Source organism: Octopus sinensis, linkage group LG9 (genome assembly GCF_006345805.1).
Source record: "Octopus sinensis linkage group LG9, ASM634580v1, whole genome shotgun sequence".
Taxonomy (NCBI): Eukaryota; Metazoa; Mollusca; class Cephalopoda; order Octopoda; family Octopodidae; genus Octopus; species Octopus sinensis.
In genome coordinates this window covers 96,381,768-96,404,171 of record NC_043005.1, presented here as the reverse complement: position 1 = coordinate 96,404,171, position 22,404 = coordinate 96,381,768, and the positions used below count along the sequence as shown (strand labels likewise).

The 22,404-nt window shown below is 36.9% G+C and overlaps 2 protein-coding genes across 10 annotated transcripts in view; one reads left to right on the top strand and one right to left on the bottom strand.

Annotated features, from left to right (window-relative positions):
- LOC115215848 (inactive rhomboid protein 2-like) overlaps positions 1-3,472 on the bottom strand; it is a 68,154-nt gene extending 64,682 nt beyond the window's left edge. Inside the window, exon 1 of one of the 2 annotated variants that reach the window (XM_029785186.2) lies at positions 3,290-3,472. The gene's annotated coding sequence lies outside the window, so the exon portion shown is untranslated. Of the gene's footprint in view, positions 1-1,661; positions 1,746-3,289 lie in introns of those variants that run through there. The other variant, XM_036506191.1, reaches the window with a different exon arrangement.
- Positions 182-14,550, top strand: LOC115215690 (DNA-3-methyladenine glycosylase-like). 8 transcript variants are annotated; one of them, XM_036506197.1, is made up of 3 exons: positions 182-213; positions 9,971-10,376; positions 13,835-14,550. In XM_036506197.1, exons 2-3 carry the CDS (start codon positions 9,986-9,988, stop codon positions 14,179-14,181), a joined length of 738 nt encoding a protein of 245 aa, XP_036362090.1. In that variant the 5' UTR covers positions 182-213; positions 9,971-9,985; the 3' UTR covers positions 14,182-14,550. The 8 variants fall into 8 exon arrangements, with proteins under 8 accessions (XP_036362090.1, XP_036362092.1, XP_036362085.1 ...); XM_036506199.1 differs by lacking the exon at positions 182-213 and adding an exon at positions 3,493-3,603 and having other exon boundaries at positions 9,970-10,343; XM_036506192.1 differs by lacking the exon at positions 182-213 and adding an exon at positions 3,493-3,603 and having other exon boundaries at positions 9,970-10,376.
- Positions 14,551-22,404: the final 7,854 nt, after the last annotated feature.

Sequence of the window (22,404 nt, the reverse complement as noted above, 5' to 3'; positions counted from 1 at the left end):
AAATAAATATACGTTGATTAAATATATCCACAAACGAGTGCCTTTGTCCTGACTTATGGATTCTTAAACGACTATATACATACACATACACACACACAAGTATTGGACATTGTATAAAATACATACATATATGAAATGAATACTTGTCATGCACATTTTTATATAAACATTATAAATGAATTTAACAGGCCAAGTAATTAGACGCTAAGTGAGGTAATTATGTTTATGTTGTATATTTTTGCAAGGTTTTAATTTATTGTGTAGTTAATTAGAATTAGTTTTGGTTTAAATAATTAATTAATTATATTTGAAACTGTCAGAGATTATTTTCGGGAAATACATATTGGTAAATCAAGAAAGAGAGAAAAGACATTTGTATGATTCATTAAGAAACGGTTTGTAATATCTTTGGATCCGTTTATACTCAGACATTATTGATGCATGTCTTCAATGAAAAAGGCAACAAGCTGAGTCACCGATACATTTTGTAAAACAAATACGAACACCAACACAAAACATTGCTATAGCATGGTCAAATATCCACAATGGTTGTTGGAATAAACTAAAGAGCCGTGACAAGGCTCACATGTCATGATCAAAATATTTATAGCATGGATGTAAATGATGTAACATCGGCTAATCGGGGATGGGCGGGGGTTATGTGTGTAAAACAGAATTTTGTGAATATATACAGTAGAAATGGTCAAAGGAAAATACATATTTGAAAACAGGAAGCCTTTTAGAGTTTAAAATAATCATTGTGCACATAAGCATATTCATATATTGGATATATACAATGTATGAAGTCATACACAGCTATGTATATCTATATGCAGGCAACTGATCCACGATTCTGGAGGAACCTTTTCATGAAAGTAATACCTAACATACGCACGTCTTTTCCTTTTCCCCAGACATGTTCCATTTTAGAAATTAAGTTTAATTAAGTGAAGTACGCCCTTCAAGTTTATTATATATTAAGTTATGTGTTGTTTACGATACCATAGCTTTAGAAATAAATATAAAGGATGGTGCACATGTTCGTGGGAACAAAGGTAGCGGAACTAAATAAAGGACTCAATATCATGACGCAGTGTCTTAGACTACGAATTCGGTCTGGCGATTTCAAATATGAATGTAACAAATTTTAATTTTGTAAACTTGCATGTATCCATGTATGTATGTGTGAATGCGTGTATGTGTGTATGTATGTGTGTATGTATGTGTGTATGTACGTGTGTATGTATGTATGTGTGAATGTATGTATGTATGTATGTATGTATGAATGTATATATGTATGTGTGAATGCATGTATGTGTGTATGTATGCATGTATGTGTGTATGTGCGTGTGTATGAACGTATGTATGTGTGAATGTATGTATGTATGTGTGAATGAATGCATGTGTGTATGTATGTGTATATGTATGTATGTGTGTATGTACGTGTGTATGTATGTGTGTGTGCATGTATGTATGTATATATGTATTTGAGCAACTTCGTGAAAGAACTTATTTTCAAATTTCGCGATGTTTAAAAAATACACCTACATACACACACAATCCCAAACCCTCAAGTAACAAGTCGCCTGAGAATCGCGAACGGGGGACTCCGAGTGGCAACTTACACTCAACTTTGTATTAAATATTAATTTCATTCTTACCTATCAGTACTAAAAAACTTTCTTTCGCTTGATTAAATTTTCCACCTACTTACTATATGATATCACCAACTATATATATATGACAAGACTTCCTTTTGCACCCCACTCAAAAATACACCACTTCAAAATGTTTTTTTCAAATGTGTATGTATATATATATACACACATACATACATGTGTGTAAGTGTGTGTGTGTGTGTTAGAGAGAGATGTGAGGCATATGTATGTATGTGAGTATTTATTTGCACACACAAAGACACAGAAGTTGATGATTCACTTTGGTGCTACTTGGAGTTTCTCGCTTTTGTGCGCTCATTCACTCCTCACCCTCAATATTATTATACAGTCCGACGATGATTTAGCTGGCCGAAACTTCGAAGTCACTATCCAATTAATATTAAGAATAATTAAATTTGTACTCTACAAAAGTATAGAGTAACCCTTCTGATTAATGAAAAATTGTTTTTTGTTATATATATATATAACTGAACATAAAAACATACATGCATGTGTGTGTGTGTGTGTGTGTGTGTGTGTGTGTGTGGTGTTTGGTGATGCAAACAGGAAAATGATTCAAAACATGAGAATATATATATTGATGTTTATTAATAATCAGTAGACGTTACGGTGACTCAAAGGTCGAGAGTTTCGTTCCAGTACATGAAACAATCCGATCTCGATTAATAAAAAAAATATATGCATTCACACACACACATATATATATATATATATATATATATATACTGGATACATACACACGTAAGTGTGTATGTATGTATGTATGTATCAATGTATTTGTACACATAGAGAGAGAAAGAAAAGAGTAGAGATGAGTAAGGAAATCCAACATTCTTTAGGTTGTGTGGCGATATATGTTTTGTGCTTATGTGATCAGTGGATGAGTTTAATAAGATACCATGTTTTAAAGAAATCTATCATGTGAGGAGAGGAAAGTTTGCCTCTATCATTATCCAAAATGGAGAGGCCGCTATTAGTAAACAATTTAGGGGTAATTGTTCGGTTTACTTTAATGTTTACCTCTATTGCTAAAATGGGATGGGCACGATTGGCAGGCTCACCATTGATCATACGTTTCGTCAATTAGAGCTGGCCTAGGACTAAATGAAAATAAGCTAGCAACCTGGAGAAAAACTAGATATACATTGGTATGAAGAACCGAAACTAATACAATTTAAGTAATTTATTAATTACTTATTGGTTTCAATTTATACATGAGAAAGAATGACCGAGATAATTACTGGTCATTTAATAAATCGGCCTTTAGTTAAAAAGTATATCCAAGCCAAGAGGGTTTTGTTGATACATGTAAAGAGGAAGTGGGGGAGAAATCAGGTATTTCAACTCTAAAAAGGTCGTTTCTAATTATTGTAATATCTCCTAAGCTCACCTGCACATTTCCAGATATGGTATCTAAAACATAAAAAGTCTGATTTATACTTCTATCAGTAACTAAAACATTTTAAGGAAGTTTACCTTTATCAATTATAACAAAGGCAGTGAAGGAAAGTTTACCGCTATTTAATTCAACTAAGGTAATAATGAAAGATTTGTGATAAATCGGGACATTAGAAAGTAATTTGGGTGGAAACGAAAGACAATAGACTTACCTCTGCGAAAGACGAGAAAAATATTATCCCTTTTTTTTTTTCTTTTTTCTTTAATTAGAACAGGTATCTAATGTGCTGTGAACAAGAGCAAGCAACCATTACTGGGTTTCTAACGAGGAAATAGTGACGCCTTGTTTATTTCACTCTCTCTCTCTCTCTCTCTCACCTCCGCCCACCCTCTCTTTCTCTTTCAGTCTCTCTCTCTCTCTCTCTCACCCTCCCTCCCACTATCTATTCATCTCAGGACAGCAATGGGCTCTCATTGACATGCAAGTTCCAATATTACTGCTTCTACATCCACTACTACAACTGCCGCTACAATAACTACTATTCTTAAGACGATTGTTGAGTACTGCTTCTAATACATTTGTTTGTTTTTTTTAACCCGATGTCAACTGTCATTCTGTGACTGGGCATGCCCTTAATCGAAACATTTACAGCTGACATTCCCCTTTCAATAATACGACTAGGCTATTCAATGTATCCCTTTTTTAATATAAGTGCTGGATTCGAGGAAGATTTAGCTGCTATTTCTAGCATAACGGACAAGTAGTTGCTCTCTCACTGACTCATTTCACGATATCCTACATCTACTTGACTACTGTCCATTTAATTTGACTGTATCTCTCCTCTCTCTCTCTCTCTCTCTCTCTCTCTGTGTTTGTATGGAGAAGAGAGAGAGAGAGAGAGTCAAATTTCCGTTTATTGCTCCATATATATATGTAAATAGATAGAAAAAAAACATGCTCAACGTCTTAATATGGTCGTTAAAAATTAAAAAAAACAACTTCATGGACCATTTTTCAGCGCCACAATGACTAGTAGAACATGCCCCTGCAAACAGCAATCCCACCCACTCCCCGCCTACAAGAAAAACGAAAACAGACACACAGAACATACAAAAGCCCTAGTCCTACTTTTTATGTGTTGTGAGGAAGGGGGATACAGAGAACGCAAGAAGGCTTTTTGAAGACAATGTATGGCAGGAGTATGAGGACGGAAGCTATGCGGTGTTCGATTTTGAACTTATGGGCTCTTTGATGAGCAAGTGTAATGAACTACGTATAAATTGTTTTTCAGCATATATGAAGGATGATATGATGAGAGGTATGAGAGAGAAATGAAAGGTGAGGTGAAGACTTTGGAATCGTGATAGGAAACGGAAAGGTAAGTGATGCTGGAGGAGGGGGCCGTTAGCATCGCTTTCATGTTATCATTTTTTCATTTTAACATTCATTTAATCATAATTTTAATCGCATTGTTTTATGTCCCCCATGTTTTGTAATGTTCCCTCTTCGTGGCCCCTAGTGGGTAATAAAGAAAGAAATGACTAGTAGAACTTGTCCGATTGTTTGAAACAGATTGAACTCCGCTAATGGCAACCAGGGATTATGACCATTACTCTAAACTGCTCATTCGTTGCTCATTACTCTAAACTGTTGCTTCTCTCTGAAGGCCTAAACCAGTGAACACTCGAAACTGGTTATTTACGCAGCAAGACTACAATGTTTGTGAACTTACAATTTATCTACACACACGCTGTCTGTACAGTCATTATTTATATATATATATATATATATATATATAGGCACACAACCAATTTTCCAGCATTCTTGGTTCCAGACCAGTTAACAAGGGTCATGTATTTCTGTATAAATTCTCAGAAGACTGCTGCCACATTATTAATAACTTTTTTTTACCCTATTAGACCTTCATGACATACCTTTTTTTTTATTCACTGGAAATGTTTGGAAGTCAAAAAACATCCTTCCATCAAATCAAATATAATAATATTAAAGAACAGATATTCGAAACAAAATTTAATGCTGCACCTTACAAAGGTTCCATTGTTTTATGTCAAAGGAGAATTATAAATCATATATATGTCAACATATGATATTTTTTTTTCATTTCATAGAAATAATCTTTCTTGTCAACTATAGTACAGGACATTTTATATGAGTGTGTATGTGTCTGTGTGTGTGTTTGCACATTCAATATGTACACGATAGTAAAGGACATTTTATACCACCACTACCAGTGAGGTGAAAAGCTATGTATGTCTGTCTTACTATATGTATGAGAGTATCATCACATTTTGTATATGAATGTTTGTCTGTGGCTCAGTTTATGTTTCTTATTCCACAGCCACACCAGCAATCCAATGTCAACCCTTCGCTTTCTGCAACAGTTCACTTTCCCGTTGCCATCTCCCATTGTAGCCCATTTGCGGAATGTACACCTACATTCATTCGACTGTCAACCATGCGATGGGTCATGCTAGATGCAGTCCCAACCGTCACAAAGGAGAGTATATCCACTGACAGCTTTTCAATGCATTCAAAAATCACTTACCCCACAACTCCAATTTTCCATGACAGATTAGGGCCTGAATTCCTCCAAACAGAGCCCATCATTTACTCCACAAATGTTTTCTCGTCAATGCTTCACTTTCCTACATCACTTGTTTCAACATATTTTTTATATTTATGTGCCCTTTTCAAGCCTAGCCAGGCTCATGGGCCCGGTTTCTGTGGCATGTGTGTTCCTCCCAGCTGGATGGGATGCCAGTCCATCGCAGCATTACTCAAGAAACAGGAAGAAAGGGTGAGAGAAAGTTGGGGCGAAAGAGTACAACAGGGGTTGCCACCACACCCTGCCAGAGCCTCGTGGAGCTTTTAGGTGTTTTCACTCAATAAACACACACAACGCCCGGTCTGGGAATCGAAACTGTGATCATGAGTCCGCTGCCCTAACCACTGGGCCATTGCGCCTCCACTGTTTCAACATAATTGTAATATATATACAAACTATGCCATTGTAATCCCGAGCAATGCCGGGTATTTCTGCTAGTATTATATATAGTATGTAGATAGAGTTATAGTGCAAGTTGTGCTCTCATGAAGCATATCTGCATTTTCTAGTTCTCCAAAGTATATCCGTAGATGTTATGATCCATATCAAAGTTGGAAACATTGAAGAATGCTGTTAAATACTAGAAAGTACTTTTTGCAAAGTAATTGCGTATTAAAAGAGAAAACTGGAAAATTTGCTACAATCAAATCAGTGCTATTATGTGACAGTAAAACATGGACACTGAGACAGAAATTATCAAACAGACTAAATGGATGTTACACAAGGATGTTACATATGACCCTAAATGTGAAATGGCAGCAGCATATGATAAATGATTGCTTTTATAGAGATGGCGGCAAGCTGGCAGAAACGTTAGCACACCAGGCGAAATGCGTAGATGTATTTCGTCTGCCGTTACGTTCTGAGTTCAAATTCCGCCGAGGTCGACTTTGCTTTTCATCCTTTCGGGGTTGATAAATTAAGTACCTATTTCTTTACTACCCACAAGGGGCTAAACACAGAGGGGACAAACAAGGACAGACAAATGGATTAAGTCGATTACATCGACCCCAGTGCGTAACTGGTACTTAATTTATCGACCCCTGAAAGGCAAAGGCGACGTCGGTGAAATTTGAACTCAGAACGTAACGGCAGACGAAATACGGCTACGCATTTCGCCCGGCGTGCTAACGTTTCTGCCAGCTTGCCGCCTTAATTTATCAGGGTCGATAAGTTAAGTACCAGTTACGCACTGGGGTCGATGTAATTGGCTTAATCCCTTTGTCTGTCCTTATTTGTCCACTCTATGTTTAGCCCCTTGTGGGTAGTAAAGAAATAGGTTGCTTTTATAGAGACCTGCAAAAAGTTAATGAGAAGATTGGGCAAACACAGCTGTGACTATCAGGTCACTGTGTGTGCCATCCTCTGCTGGAAGCATCCAAATTATTCTTGTGGAACCCACTTCATGGTGATGTAAGAAGAGGGAAGCATCATCACACATCAACAACTTGATTGCAGACACTGGCCTGGAATGTATCTGGGACCTCAAGGCAATGATGATGGACTGAGAAGTGTGACAGGTGGACTTTGTTATTGTGGCCTGGGATGGAACCAAGCCATAATCATCACCATTTAACATCCGCTTTCCATGCTAGCATGGGTTGGACGATTTGACTGAGGTCTGGCGAACCAGACTCCAATCTGATCTGGCAGAGTTTCTACAGCTGATTGCCCTTCTAACGCCAACTACTCTGAGAGTGTAGTGGGTGCTTTTATGTGCCACCGGCACGAGGGCCAGTTTGGTGGTACTGGTAACAGCCACACTCAAATAGTGCTTTTTATGTGCCACCTGCACAGGAGCCAGTCCAGCGGCACTGGCAACAACCTCGCTCGAATGTTTTTTTTTTTCCACGTGCCACCAACACAAGTGCTAGTAAGGTGACGCAGGTAACAATCACCCTCAAATGGTGTGTTTAACATGCCATCGGCACAGAGGCCAGCTTGTTGCTCTGGCAACGATCTCACTCCTATGGTACTCTTAGCGCTCCACTAGCAACGAATGCCAGTCAAAATAATAATGTTTATTCCATATTACGTATGTTTCTTCACCAATATGAGTTAGATTGATATACATGTAGAAAAACTTATAAGAAATCTCCCATTAGCAATTCTTCAGATAAATTGCTAATGGAAGATTTCTTGTTTTCTACTTATTCAATGCTTATATTTTGGTGTAAATGATAGTTTTATACGGTCACAATCGAATTTGTGCCTGAAATATTTGAGGGGGCTTCTGTGTGCTTGCTTGATCTGCTAGAAATAAGTATCCGACTTCGTTTTTTCCCACCAAAACTAATGTCACATGGGCAAAATCCTTAGGGTGGGAGGTGACACCACCCCCATCCTGTGCATATTGAAAATTTTTGCACTAGTAGGTTGCATCAGTTCCAGCTGTTACGCCTAGAATACAGGCATGTAGTGCATGCTCATCAGATTTTTTGGCGGGGGCGGGGTATCCAGGACAACAGTGTCCACTGTATCACTTTGTTTTTAAGATGTTAGATTGTGATTTTGAGAATGATTTGACTGATATTTCTTGCAGAGAGAGTGACTGCATCTCTGTATCTGTATGGTGTGTTTGTGTAATTTTGTAAGATATTACTGGCCAAATAAAATTAGCTAAACTCTCTCTCTCTCTCTCTCTCTCTCTCTCTCTCTCTCTCTCTCTCTCTCTCTCTCTCTTCTCTCTCTCTCTCTCTCTCCTCTCTCTCTCTCTCTCTCTCTTTCTCTCTCTCTCTCTCTCTTTCTATCTATCTATCTATCTATCACTTTCTGTCTCTATCTCTCTATCCCTATCTCTATCTCTCTGTCTATCTATCTCTCTCTCTCACACACACAGAGGCTGATACAAATGTGTATGTATGTATGTATGATAAGGTTTGACATTTTAATTACCTGAAATTAAACTTTTAGACATACTCAACACTAATTACATAAAGACCTCACATTCTCCTTTAACAATAAAAGCCTCAGGCACCAAAACTACACTTATCTTAAACCTAACTTTACAAACAAGCAAAAATAATAGCTGTCAAATTAACAAGAGCCATTTTTTTATTTCCTTATTACCGTATAGTTAATGACTTTTAATTATTGTCAACTGTTGTAATTGAGGGTAATGCTTATATTTTGGTGTAAATGATAGTTTTATACGGTCACAATCGAATTTGTGCCTGAAATATTTGAGGGGACTTCTGTGTGCTTGCTTGATCTGCTAGAAATAACAGCTAAAAATTTCTTTCCCTTAAATAATACATAATTGCATGGGTCAGACAGAAGATTGGAAGCAAAGATCACTTGTATGGCAATGACACTCATTGTCATATTTTATATAAGGAAGGAACATTGTAAGGATTGATAATGGAACAGACAAATAGCTATATTTAACAAAATTAAGATAGTTTCTATAGTTAAACCAACACATAATGGGAAAATACTCTGAAAGTAAGGTGCCCCTGAAATGGGAGTACAAACGGAATAAGATAAGTTTCGTATAAATCAGACCACTGGTTCCTGAGATACGCACTTTTGGGGGGCACCTTTATGACTGCTTACTTGCTTGCATGCACACTTGTCCGTAATTTAATACAGCTAAACCGGCACATAATGGGAAAATACTTTGAAAGTAGGGTACCATTGAAATGTGAATACAAACAGAATAAAACACATTTCGCGTAAATCAGACCATAGGTTCCCGAGATACACAGTTTTTTCGGATACCTTTATAAATAGTTAAACCAGCGCATAATGGGGAAAATGCTTTGAAAGTAAGGTACCATAGAAATGTGAATACAAATGGAATAAAACAAGTTTTCCATGAATCGGACCATGGGCTCCCAAGATACACTTTTTTGGGGTATCTTTAACTATTGGTGATCCAACAGGCCACAGGTAGTCTAGTCATATATATATAATACATATGTGAGTGTGTCTTAGTGTTTGTGTTTACCCTGTCCACCACCACGTAACAACCAATTTTGGTTTATATCCCTGTAACCCATAACTTAGTGGTTCAGCAAAAGTGGAGTGATAGAATATATATTTGTCTTAAAAAATTTAGTACTGGTGTCAGCTTGTTCAACTAAAACTGTTCAAGGCAGTGCCCCTGCATAGCTTCAGTCCAATGGCTAAAACTTGTCAAAAATAAACGATATATCATATATTACCTATGTGTGTGTATCTGTCTTCACTACTTTTTCATCTCCTCCCAATCGCTCTCTTTCACATTTTTCTCATATCTTTCTTTTCATCTCTCGCTGTCTTTAGTGAAAGCAAAGAAATATGGCACCAAAAAAGAGACAAGCTGAGCATAAAGATTCTGAAATAACCACTTGTAAATATTTTGCCAAACAAAACAAGGAGGAAAGTTCTTCAAGCATTGAAAAACTGTTTGATCCATGCCTTAGGCTTATAGGCACTTTCTACCAAAAAGAATGTGTAGAACTTAGCAGAGCTCTTCTTGGCAAGTATATTGTACGAGCATTCGATGATGGCTCTCAGGTTTGTGGTAAAATAGTGGAAACAGAAGCATACTGTGGCATTGAAGATGCATGTTCCCATTCTTACAACAATAGAAGAACAAAACGGACTGAAGCTATGTTCATGCCTCCAGGAACTCTTTATGTGTATACCATATATGGTATGTACAGTTGTATGAATATCTCAAGTTCTGGTAAGATTTCCTTCCTATTGATGTTGTTTATTTCCAGGTTAGCTCTCATTTAACATATTACTGATCAAAGGAATTCCAGGCAAGAAAATCCTATTTCAGTTTCAGGCATAGTATATCTAGGACTCTATAACTACACTAGCTACAGCGTCTTTGCTTTTCTAAAATGGTAGGATGTGATTTAGCTGCTATTTCTTGGTGGCCAAGTGATCACGTAAGGGTTTCAAACATACCATGAGATGAAATATAGACAAACCTTTTTTTATTTAGAACAGAATTTGGCAGTGTGACAGGGGTGCTCAGTGGTTTCACTAGGGGTCCTGAATAGTTAACTGATTAAAGACATCTATGAATTACAAATGTTTCTCTTGATTGTGTGTCTGAGAGTTGAAATGAAGGAGTGGGGAGTAAAATATGCCAAGGGTTTGTGAATGCAAAGTAAATTTTTATTTCATATAGATTTAGTTTACAGACATTCTAAACTGAAGTGCATTCGGATTGTGAAGAAGAGAGAAAGAAAATGCCTGACTTACTGGATAGAATTTAACTAACTTCTCTCCATGTAGATATTAAGTTTATAGATGTGGGAGAGATTGAAAATTCTATTGCGTTATGCTTATCCCTTTAACAAATTCTTTAGCTATGTGAAATAACTAAGACTTGAAATCAAGTTTTGGGCTTGAATTTCCCAGAGATTATCTGCCTACACTGCAATATTTACCCAATGACTAATTATATAGATGTGTTCCAATCGTGGCCACTGCCAGCCTCCCCTGGCACCTGTGCCAGTGGCACGTAAAAAGCACCCACTACATTCACGGAGTGGTTGGTGTTAGGAAGGGCATCCAACTGTAGAAACACTGCAAGATCAGACTGGAGCCTGGTGCAGCCTCCTGGCTTCCCAGACCCTGGTCGAACCGTCCAACCCATGCCAGCATGGAAAACGGACGTTATACAATGATGATGATGTTGTTGTATCACCATCAATTTAGTACAAATATTTTACTTTCCTATGGAATACAGAAATAAAAGGACAAGTAAAAACTATGATAATCTCACAATTATTTGTAAACTGAAACCATTGTTGTATTCTTCCTTCATTGCAAATGAAAATTAAACCTGTACCATTGTTCCAACTTCATTGCTTTGTGTCAGGACCACCTGACTTTCTTGTTTCTTTCTCTACATCCATGTTGTGTCAGATGAAAGAAAGCAAGACACCCACTCCCCCCCCCCATGCATTCCAAGCTATACACTAACCATTTCCTCTCCATAACTTCTGGAATTTCATCATTGTTCATGTTTTATCTACAGCCATCAGCATGTAGAGTTCAAGAGGAATAGGTCTCACAGGGTCTGAAAAAGCTGTAGGTAGACTAATTCCATATGAACTTCAAAAATTGGAATTTTCCTTACTCAGAGAATATGACTGTATTCAAATTTTTCAAGAATTAAACCTGTTTGCTACTACAATAAAAATAAATCTCAACAACTTGATATTATTTTCTTTTACATATTTAGACCTTACTATTTCTATCAGACAGTATACTAGTTAAGGTATTTTAAGGTATTTTAATCCTGTTTAAGACTATTCTCATTAGCATTATAACAAAACATTCAGTATATAGTTATACTGAATAGTGCTATAGTGGCCGTTTGCCAGCCTCCTCTGGCCCCTGTGCCGGTGGCACGTAAAAAACACCCACTACATTCATGGAGTGGTTGCCAAGCCAGACTGCAGCCCGGTGCAGCCTCCATGGCTTACCAGACCCCGGTCGAACTGTCCAACCCATGCTAGCATGGAAAACAGATGATGATGATGATAACATATACTAATTTAATACTATTCTCATTAGCATTATGCTAAACCATTCAGTATACAGTTATACTGAACGAAGCTAGAATATTATCATAATATATTATACTCTTTACTCTTTTATTTGTTTGTCATTTGACTGTGGCCATACTGGAGCACCACCTTTTAGTCGACCAAATTGACCCCAGGACTTATTCTTTGTAAGCCTAGTACTTATTCTATCGGTGTTTTTTGCTGAACCGCTAAGTTACAGGGACGTAAACACACCAGCATTGGTTGTCAAGCGATGTTGGGGGGACAAACACACACAAACACGCACTCGCCTGGCCCCCGTGCCGGTGGCACGTAAAAGCACCATCCATTTGTGTCCGTTGCCTGCCTCGCCTGGCCTCCGTACCAGTGGCACGTAAAAGCACCATCCGTTCGTGGCCGTTTGCCAGCTCTGTCTGGCACCTGTGCAGGTGGCACGTAAAAAGCACCCCCTACACTCACGGAGTGGTTGGCGTTAGGAAGGGCATCTAGCCGTAGAAACACTGCCAGATCTGACTGGGCCTGATGAAGCCTTCCGGCTTCACAGACCCCAGTTGAACCGTCCAACCCATGCTAGCATGGAAAGCGGACGCTAAATGATGATGATGATACATATATACGACGGGCTTCTTTCAGTTTCCGTCTACCAAATCCACTCACAAGGCTTTGGTCTGCCCGAGACTATAGTAGAAGACACGTGCCCAACGTGCCACACAGTGGGACTGAACCCGGAACCATGTGATTCATAAGCAAGCTACTTACCACACAGCCACTCCTACGCCTATGATAAATTATAGGCATATCATATATTACTGAAGTATATAACACTTGTATATATTATAGAAATATCTCACCCAATGAATCGCCTCTATAGCCAGTTTGTTCTGTCACTAAGTATTGTGACTTATTTTATGATTGACTTTTAAAACTAAAAGTTATTTCAGCTCCACATGAAGATTCACCACACTGTGTGTAGCACTCTTGCTTGTGACTTGGGTATAAAGTCATAAACCAGAGAAAAAGAAAATTAAACTCTTACAAAAGAAACTTTCAAAAAATCATGTTAATATGTAATTGAATCTTAATAAACATTAAATGTCAATTAAACAACAGTTTATTTTGTTGATTAAGAATTGACCTGAGGCAGTTTAAAAATAATTCTCTTATATGTCATTACATTTATAAACTATTAATGAAATAGGCAGCAAAGCTTGATAATGGTAGTTTGTAACTAAACTGCTTGTAAATGTTAATTGGATTTGTGATAATTCTTTGTTATTGTTTTTTTGTTCTTTTGTTAACTACCTCAACTCAATTAATTGTTACTTAACAAAATGAGTGGCAGTGGGGAACACTGATGGTTCTCTCTCTCTCCTTCTCCCTACTTAGGGATTCCATTTCATATGGAATTTTTAGTCCTCCAAAGTCATTTTACTGTGTAAGTTGACCTACCATTTTTAGTTGTAAATTTTGGTCTTAATATATGTTTTCTGTATGTCGTTGATTTCAAAATAGTTAATTTTTTATTGTTGACTATTTTACCAGACATATTTATAAGATAAAAACCTCAATAGAAATATTTTTTTTAATTGAAATTAAAATTCGTTTTCTGCAGGAGATGGCTGTGCTGTTTTGATACGAGCACTTCAACCCATATCAGGGCTTGAGAAAATGCAAAGTTTGCGTTCAAAAAAGAACCCTTTGAAACCAATAAAAGAGAAGAACTTATGTAGTGGGCCTTCTAAACTTTGTCAGGCTCTTGATGTCACTAAGGAAACATTCAACAAAGAAGATTTGATAACCAGCAACCGTTTATGGTTATCAAGTGGAGATACTGTGGAAGATTCTGAGATTGACATTTCCAAAAGAATTAATATAACTGGGGATGAAATATGGGTTAATAAACCACTTCGATTTTTCATAAAATATAATCCATATGTATCAGTGAAAAATGCCAACTGAAATGAAATGAAAAATGAGAATGTTTTAATGTCTTAGAAGATAATCTCTGAACATTTTTGGCTTTCATGTAATGTAAAACCCCTTTGGCACTTAAACCATCCACATTGGGCCTAAATATTCTTCCTGTTTTATGTTCAAACTGACTAGATATGGCCTCTCACACCTATCCTACAATGTTATTCTAAAATAAACAATCACATCATGGAAATGTCAGTCATGCGATAATGAAGGATTAATTCGAAACAATGGGAATAAACAAGCACTCATATTTGACAGAGTAATCCAAATGCTAAAGGGCTAAGCAGGAATAATACAAAGCCCATCTCTCTCTCTCTCTCTCTCTCTATATATATATATATATATATTAACCCATATATATATATAAGCGCCTGATTTCGAATAGTGTCACAGATACATACAAAAAAGATAACACAAATATATACAAAGAGGTGAATTTGGAAGCAAGAGGAATAGCTAACAATCTTAAGATTAGTGATAGGATTGAATATCTTTCCCCACGGCCAGCTTTTATTACACTAAAAGACCATAAAGCCAATTTTAATAGAAACCCCAATTGTAGATTGATAAATCCGGCTAAAACTGAGATAGGCATTATTAGCAAAAATATTTTGGACCGTATTTTAACTAAGTTAGATAGTGAAGTAGACTTGAGAATTTGGAAGAATAGTAAGTCTGTCATAGAGTGGTTTAAAGGTATTAGCTATAAGAATAATTGCAGTTTTACACAATTCGATATTATTGACTTTTACCCGTCAATATCTAGGACGTTACTCCTAAGGGCATTGGACTTCGCCAAGCAGTATGTCGGCATCGATAGCTCGGAAATTGATATTATCATGCATGCGAGGAAATCACTTCTTTTTTTTGAGGATTCCACCTAGATTAAGAAGAGTGAGGATTCTCTTTTCGATGTACCGATGGGGCATATGACGGGGCTGAGTTATGTATGCTCATAGGAGCCTTTATTCTTCATAATCTAAAAATAGAATTCCCGTTTATAGATGCAGGTTTATATAGGGATTATGGCCTTATAGCCACCCATAATTTAAACGGCCATGAATCAGATAGACGTAGGAAGGACCTTATAGCTTTCTTTCAAAGGATGGGCTTACGGGTTACAATAGATACTAACCTGAATAGTGTAGATTTTTTTAGACGTAAATTTTAATGTAAGGTCGGATAGATTTAAACCTTACCGTAAGCCCAATGAAAAACTATCGTTTATTATCAAAGATTCGAACCATCCACCAGTTATCCTTAGGAACTTAGTCAGCAATGTAGGTAGAAGAATATCTTCAATTTCTTCGGACGAGGCAGCATTCCATAATGCTGCACCTTATTACGATAGCGCATTAAGGAATAGTGGATTCTCTGAGAAGATCCAGTACAACCAGCTTAATGCTGATAATAATGCTGCGCGAAGAACTAGGACCAGGAAAGTTTTGTGGTTCAACCCGGCTTTCAATTTGGCCGTAAAGACTAATATAGGTAAGGAATTTTTGAAATTAGTCTCTAGGCATTTTAAGCAGGACCATAAATTCTATAGGATATTTAATAGAAGAACCCTGAAGGTTAGCTATTCTTGTTGGAGAAATTTTGCCTCTTACATTAGCCAGCATAATAGGAATCTGATTGAGATTAAACATGGTGCCGAGCCCATTAAGAAATGCAATTGCATAAATGAATCCTCCTGTCCGTTAGAAGGGAAATGTCTAGTAAAAGGGGTAGTTTATAGAGCCAAGGTACAAATAGAAGGCTCATCGGAATACAAGACATATACAGGGGCTTCGGAAAATTTGTTTAAAACGCAATTTTATTCGCATAAAAATTCATTTAAATACCCAGATAATAGGAAGAGGACCAGCCTAGCAAAATATGTCTGAGAACTAAAAGAAAAGGAAACCCCACCTTTCAACGTGACATGAAGCATTCTGGACAGAGCGGCACCATACAGGCATGGAGCACACAAGAATAATTTTAGATGCAATCTTTGCTTGTTAGAGAAACTTTATATTTTATTCAAAGACAATAATTCTTTGAATCAAAGAAGTGAGCTGATGAACTTATGCAGGCACGCAACCAAATTTAAAATGTCAAACATAAATATACCATATGGATTGAGTATATATTTTGTATTTTTGAGTTTTGAAACTTTGATTTTGATTCTTGGACTAGTATGTAAACGCAACGATGGATTTGTTTCGCGCTATGCAGATTTCATTCCGTATAGCAAAGTCTCATGCATATATTTTGTTTATTTTGTTTATATTTCTACATATTCCTTAGGAAAAACCTTCGGCTTAGTTTATTTCATGTTATTATATTGTATAGGCTTACTTTGATTTTTAATTTATAGATGATCCGAAATAGGGTGTTATATTTTACATGTCTTTCGTATAATTTTCATTTTTTTAAAAGCAATGTTGTCAAAAATTAGAATTTTGATGTAAATATGTGTATAGCCACGAATATGTATTTGTAAGCATACATCTCTGTGTATGTGTAAGTGAGCATATGTTTGTACTTAAGCACACACATACATAATCATATGTGTATGTATCCACTTGAACTCGTGTGTTTGTGTACTTGTCTCTATATATATGTCAATATACGTGGTTACACAGCTTGTATATGTAATTTTTCTTATTTCGTTTTTTTCCCCACCTCTCCTTTTTTTCTTCTTTTTTTCTTTTTTCTCTCTCTTTCTTTCGTTTTTTTCTCTACCTATACGATACTTGTATAGAGTCATGCAACTTTACGTCCCCCCTCCCTTACTCATGTCTTAAACTTTGCCTTCGGCCCAGTGCGTCCATGCTGCCAACAAAGCACGCGGAATTCTGTTCTTGATTCGACGGTCATTCGGAATGCTCACAGCAGCCATATTCCTACCACTCTATGTCATGCTGGTGAGACCCATATTGGAGTACGGGATTCAAGCCTCTTCTCCTTATCTCCTCAAAGACATACAGCATCTCAAAAGAGTCCAGAAGCTGGCTACCCGCATGGTTCATGGTCTCAAAAATTTGTCCTATGAAGAAAGGCTGAGGACGCTCGACCTTTATTCTCTAGAAAAACGCCGCTGCCGTGGTGATCTCATTCTCGCCCACAACATCATAAGCGGAAAGTGTAACCTCTCGAAAGAGCTGTTCTTCACTCCTGCTCCAGAGCGTCGGCTGCGGGGTCATTCCAAAAAGCTCTACCTGCGACGATTTCATCTCAATCGAAGGAGAGGAGCTTTCTCCGTCCGGGTTGCGGATCCGTGGAACAAGCTGCCAGACGAGATGATGAAGATGCCAATGACCGCTTTGTTCAAAGCCTCCCTTGACCTCAAGTGGCCTGAACTCTTTACATGAACACCACCCTGTACTTAACTCGATGTCCCCCTACATGGCCTTGCTATTTGCTTTTGAGCCAAATTAACTAACTAACTAACATATATATTTTTTTGAGCTCATTTTTGTTTATCGCCCGAAAATTGACCGTTATTTCTAAAGGGCCAATCAAACAAGTCCATTTTTTGAAGGTGTAGCGTTTGTAATAGTCTGGATAGAATTGACATATTGGTTCCATTCTAGCAAAAACTGTCCGATGAACAGCAACGGGAAACTCAGAGTAACAGGTTTTGTTGAATTTTCTGCTGCTTTAAATAAAGTATATATATATGTATGTATGTGCGTGAGTAAGAACTCACCAAAGAATCCAATATATTTTAGAGTTATCTCTCCAAGAACTGGCCTTTGTTTTATAAGGCCTTCTACAGAGACTCGTCATTGTTCTACAGGGACTCACCACTCTTCTGTAACATACAAATATCTATATAAACCATGGTGATTTTAAATTCTTTTTTTCTTTCTTTTTTCCTTTTTTTTTTCCTGTAATGTTATTGATAGCATTTCACTCACCACTGTTACTAACGGGTTTTTCAGTGTCTAATGCTAAGCAAATTAATTATTTACTACTTATAAATAGTGACTTGCCAGAAATCATAGCATCACAGATTAAATGCATTCAACTCTGTCTTCATCAGTAACAGAATGTCAATTGTGTGTTAGGTTACCCTCCTCTGCTAATTTTTAACCTCATGTGGATATCAGAAATCCTTGTTACTTGTTTTATATGTGTGTGTGTGTGTGTGTGCATGTGAATAAGCAATATTTAAAAAGCCTCACAGAAAAAACAGAGGAGTTCATCTGCAAAATTAGATGTTGTGTGTATTTCTTTGATAAAAAAAAAACAAGAAAACACAAACAAATACAGATTTAAGTCCAGAAGAAACCCACCAGCTATCAAAGAAATAGAGCCTTTTGAAAGGGATCTGTTTAAACTGGCAAGGAGAATTAAATTTAGAAAAATCACAGATCTAGTACAAAAAAACTATGCAAGAAAAATTAATAATATTAAAAACAGACAACATTTTTGTGAAATCAGACAAAGCAAAAAATTTATATGCAATCAACAAAAATCTTCATAACAGGCTCTTATTAAATAGCATCACAGATACGTACAAAAAACAAATAATTTATACAGAGAGGTGAACATTGAAGCAAGAAGAATCGCTTCCGACCTTAATGTTAGTGACAGAGTAGAATCCCTTCCCCTTTTATCACCCTTAAAGACTATAAAAATAATTTTAATAGAAACCCTAAATGTAGGTTGATTAACCCAACAAAAACAGAAATAGATTCAATTCTAGATAAATTAAGTAGGGCCTTCAATTTACATCTTTGGGATAATCATGGGTTGATTACAGACTGGTTTTAAAGGCATCAGAGATAAGAACACCTGTAAATTTACACTGTTTTACATAGTAGACTTTTACCCATCTATATCCAGACTTATACTTCTCAGAGCACTAGATTTTGCCAAAGAGTATGTACCATGTAAAATGCCAGGAAATCTCTACTTTTTTTGACCTGAGTAAAAAAGAATGGACATATGTCAGAGCAGAATTGTGCATGTTAATAAGCATTCACATTTTATATAGTTTAAAAAACTGAATTTCCTTCGTTAAACATAGGGTTATATAGGGATGATGGCCTTATAGTCACCCATAATATGAACTTGATGGCCTCAGAAAGAATCTCATTGCATTCTTCCAAAGAAAAAGCTGGATAATTATGATAGACACAAACCTAAAAAATGTCAATTTTCTAGACATCAATTTAGATTTAGGATCTAATAGCTCTAAGCCCTTTCATAAACCCAATGAAAAGCTATGCTATATCGACAAAGGGTCTAATCACCCACCTGTCATACTTAAAAATATGGTCAATAATATAGGGGAGCAGGTTTCATCATTATCTTCGGATGAAGTAGCTTTTCACAATGCCATCCCATGCTATAAAGATGCTCTGCATAGAAGTGGATCCTCAGAGGAGATCCAATATATTCCTAGTGAAGGTAGCCAAAATAGAGCATGTAGGACTAGGTCTAGAAAGGTGGTGGTTGTTGTTGTTGCTGCTGCTGTTAGCTGAAAGGAAAACCTTGTATTACAATATTTCAAAGGTTAAATTGGGATTATAATTTTAAAGCAAGTTCAAGATAGCAATCTGGCAGAATCATTAGCAGGTCAGACAAAACACTTTGCAGCATTTCCCTTCTGGCTCTTTATGTTCCAAGGTCATGTAGTGGTATTGATGTAATCGTCTACCCTTACCCTAAAAATTGCTGGCTTTGTACCAAAATTCAAATCTATTTCTGGCTCTTTACATTCTGAGTTTAATGCTGCCAAGGTGGACTTTGCTTTTCATCCTTCCAGGTTTGATAAAGTAAGTACCAGTTGAGCACTGGGGTTCATGTAATTGACTTCTACTCCCACCAAAACTGCTGACTTTGTACCGGAATTAGAAAGGATTATCAGTGATTCAAGTAATGTCCTCAAGAAACTCAAGGAGTTTCTTGAGGACATTACCCAAATCACTGATCGCGGATCCTGGGTGGATGTTGTTTACCTGGACTTTGCTAAGGCTTTTAACTCTGTGCCACACAAAAGACTTATGGTGAAACTCTCTGCGTTGGGCGTAAGAGACGAACTCCATAACTGGATGAAGTCCTTTATTTTCGACCGAAAAGAGGTTGTCACAGTTCTAGGACAGCACTCTTCACCCTATGAGATGACATCTGGTGTACCACAGGGATCTGTTCTTGGCCCCCTTTTATTTGTTGCATATGTTAATGACATAGATGCCAACTTAAAGAATGCCACAGTGCTGAAATATGCAGATGACATCAAGCAGTACCTCGAAATAAAGAGGACAGATCCTGTACACTACAGATCTTTATTGCAATCAGACCTGGACACAATGCAACAGTGGATCATGGACTGGCAACTCAAGCTGGCTGTGGACAAATGTACCACCATGCATTTTGGGAGGAGAAACCCAACGTCCACTTACTCCCTCCACAACACAAATCTCAAAAAGTCTTTGTGTGAACATGACCTGGGTGTTATTGTCGACAGCGATTTGCGTTGGACAAAACATCGTTAAAATTGCCAAGAAGGCTGAGGGTGTCTTGGCATCACTCACCAAGTCCTTTGTGAACTGCTCTCCGGCTTTATATAGCTATGGTAAGACCTCACCTGAAATTTGCATCACCGGTCTGGAACCCCCTATCTTGCCCAGGATATTAATCGTCTGGAAGCCGTTCAACAACGTGCAACCAAAAGAATACTCTCCATCAGGCATTTGCCATATTCTGAATGCCTTACTTCCCTGGGCATGGACACATTGAAACTCCGTCTGGCAGCTGACTTGGCAGACACCCATAAAATTATTAACCATCTTACAAACAATAACTCTGAGCACCTCATCAAACTCCACCCGTCTAACACTCGTGGACATATTTACAAAGTCAGAAAACAGCACAGCTCCCATGACTTTCTGAAACATTTTTTCATGCTAAGAGTTGCTGAAGCATGGAACAGACTGCGGGCATCAGTTGTTAGTTGTCGGAGCACTGCATCCTTCAAAGCTTCCATGCTTCTCGAGATTCGCCAACACTACACTTGATTTTCTCCCTTCCATATACACAAGCAAGCATGTATCTGACTCATACACTGTTCGCTTCCCAGACATTTGTACATTACTGCATATGCTTTATACGCACTTTCTGACAAGTTGTGGTGCACCTGAGCACTGTATACAATAATTTCATTATTATTATATTATTTTTATTTAAAGCAATTCAAGAACACCGCCACATTGTAACATTTCTCATTCTCTGATTCACTTTATTTCACTGACAAAAATTCTCTTCAAATACTTAACAACCAATCTACACAAATTCTGCTAAAAAATATGATTTTATCAATTGACTCTACCAAGAGTCCAGCTGTGTTCTGCCATCAAAAATATTACATGATTTCTATCTAGATAAATTAGTGTTGACTTACTGTTATTCAACTCGAGGAATTTACAATGAAGCTTTCTTTTTGTCTTTAGCTACACAAATATTTGATACTTTTAATCCCACTGATGTGTTCTTCATGTGACACATATTTCTGTTATTTTTATTCACTTTATTCCATTTCCTTTCACACTTCTGCCTTGTGTATTTTATTACTATCACATTGTACAAGCATACACATACCCTATTCTTTTAGTAATATTCTTTACTTTTAACATTAATGGTCATGTAAGAAGCTTCCTGTCAGTCAAGTTCTTCACTTATGCTCGGGATCATTTTACTCCACTTATAACCAGTTTTTATTGTTCTATTATCAAAGGTATTCCAGCCTTGACTATCTCATTTTATTTTTCAGGCATTGTATCTAAGACTATACTATTTGACACATACTTTAATTTTTTAAAGATGGTAGAATATAATTTAAAGGAAATTTGATTACTGTTTCTAGCTAATTGAATGTCCATATAAAAACTACTTCATTAGTTATTATCGTTAATGTTGTTTAACCCTTTTGTTACCAACCCGGCTGAAACCGGCTCTGGCTCTTTAGTGTAAATGTCTTGTTTTCATAAGTTTTGAATTCAAAATTTCCACCAAATCTTAGTCACAATTTATGTTCCTAACACTAGCTCAATGATAACGATGTTATTTTACTAAATTCTTTCTTATATTTAAAATAATTAGAAGAAACACAGAGCATCTCAAAATAAATACAGTAACGAAATGGTTAACTCCAGGTCAGCCATGATTGAGAAGACTTATGATTAAAGGCATAATTGAAGCTATCTCATCTTT

What these genes read in the sequence shown, in the direction of transcription:
- LOC115215690 (XM_036506197.1), top strand. Translation starts at nt 9,986, where the DNA reads ATGGCACCAAAAAAGAGACAAGCTGAGCATAAAGATTCTGAAATAACC. An exon ending in TATGAATATCTCAAGTTCTG is followed by an intron (nt 10,377 to 13,834) that starts GTAAGATTTCCT and finishes CGTTTTCTGCAG; the next exon opens with GAGATGGCTGTGCTGTTTTG.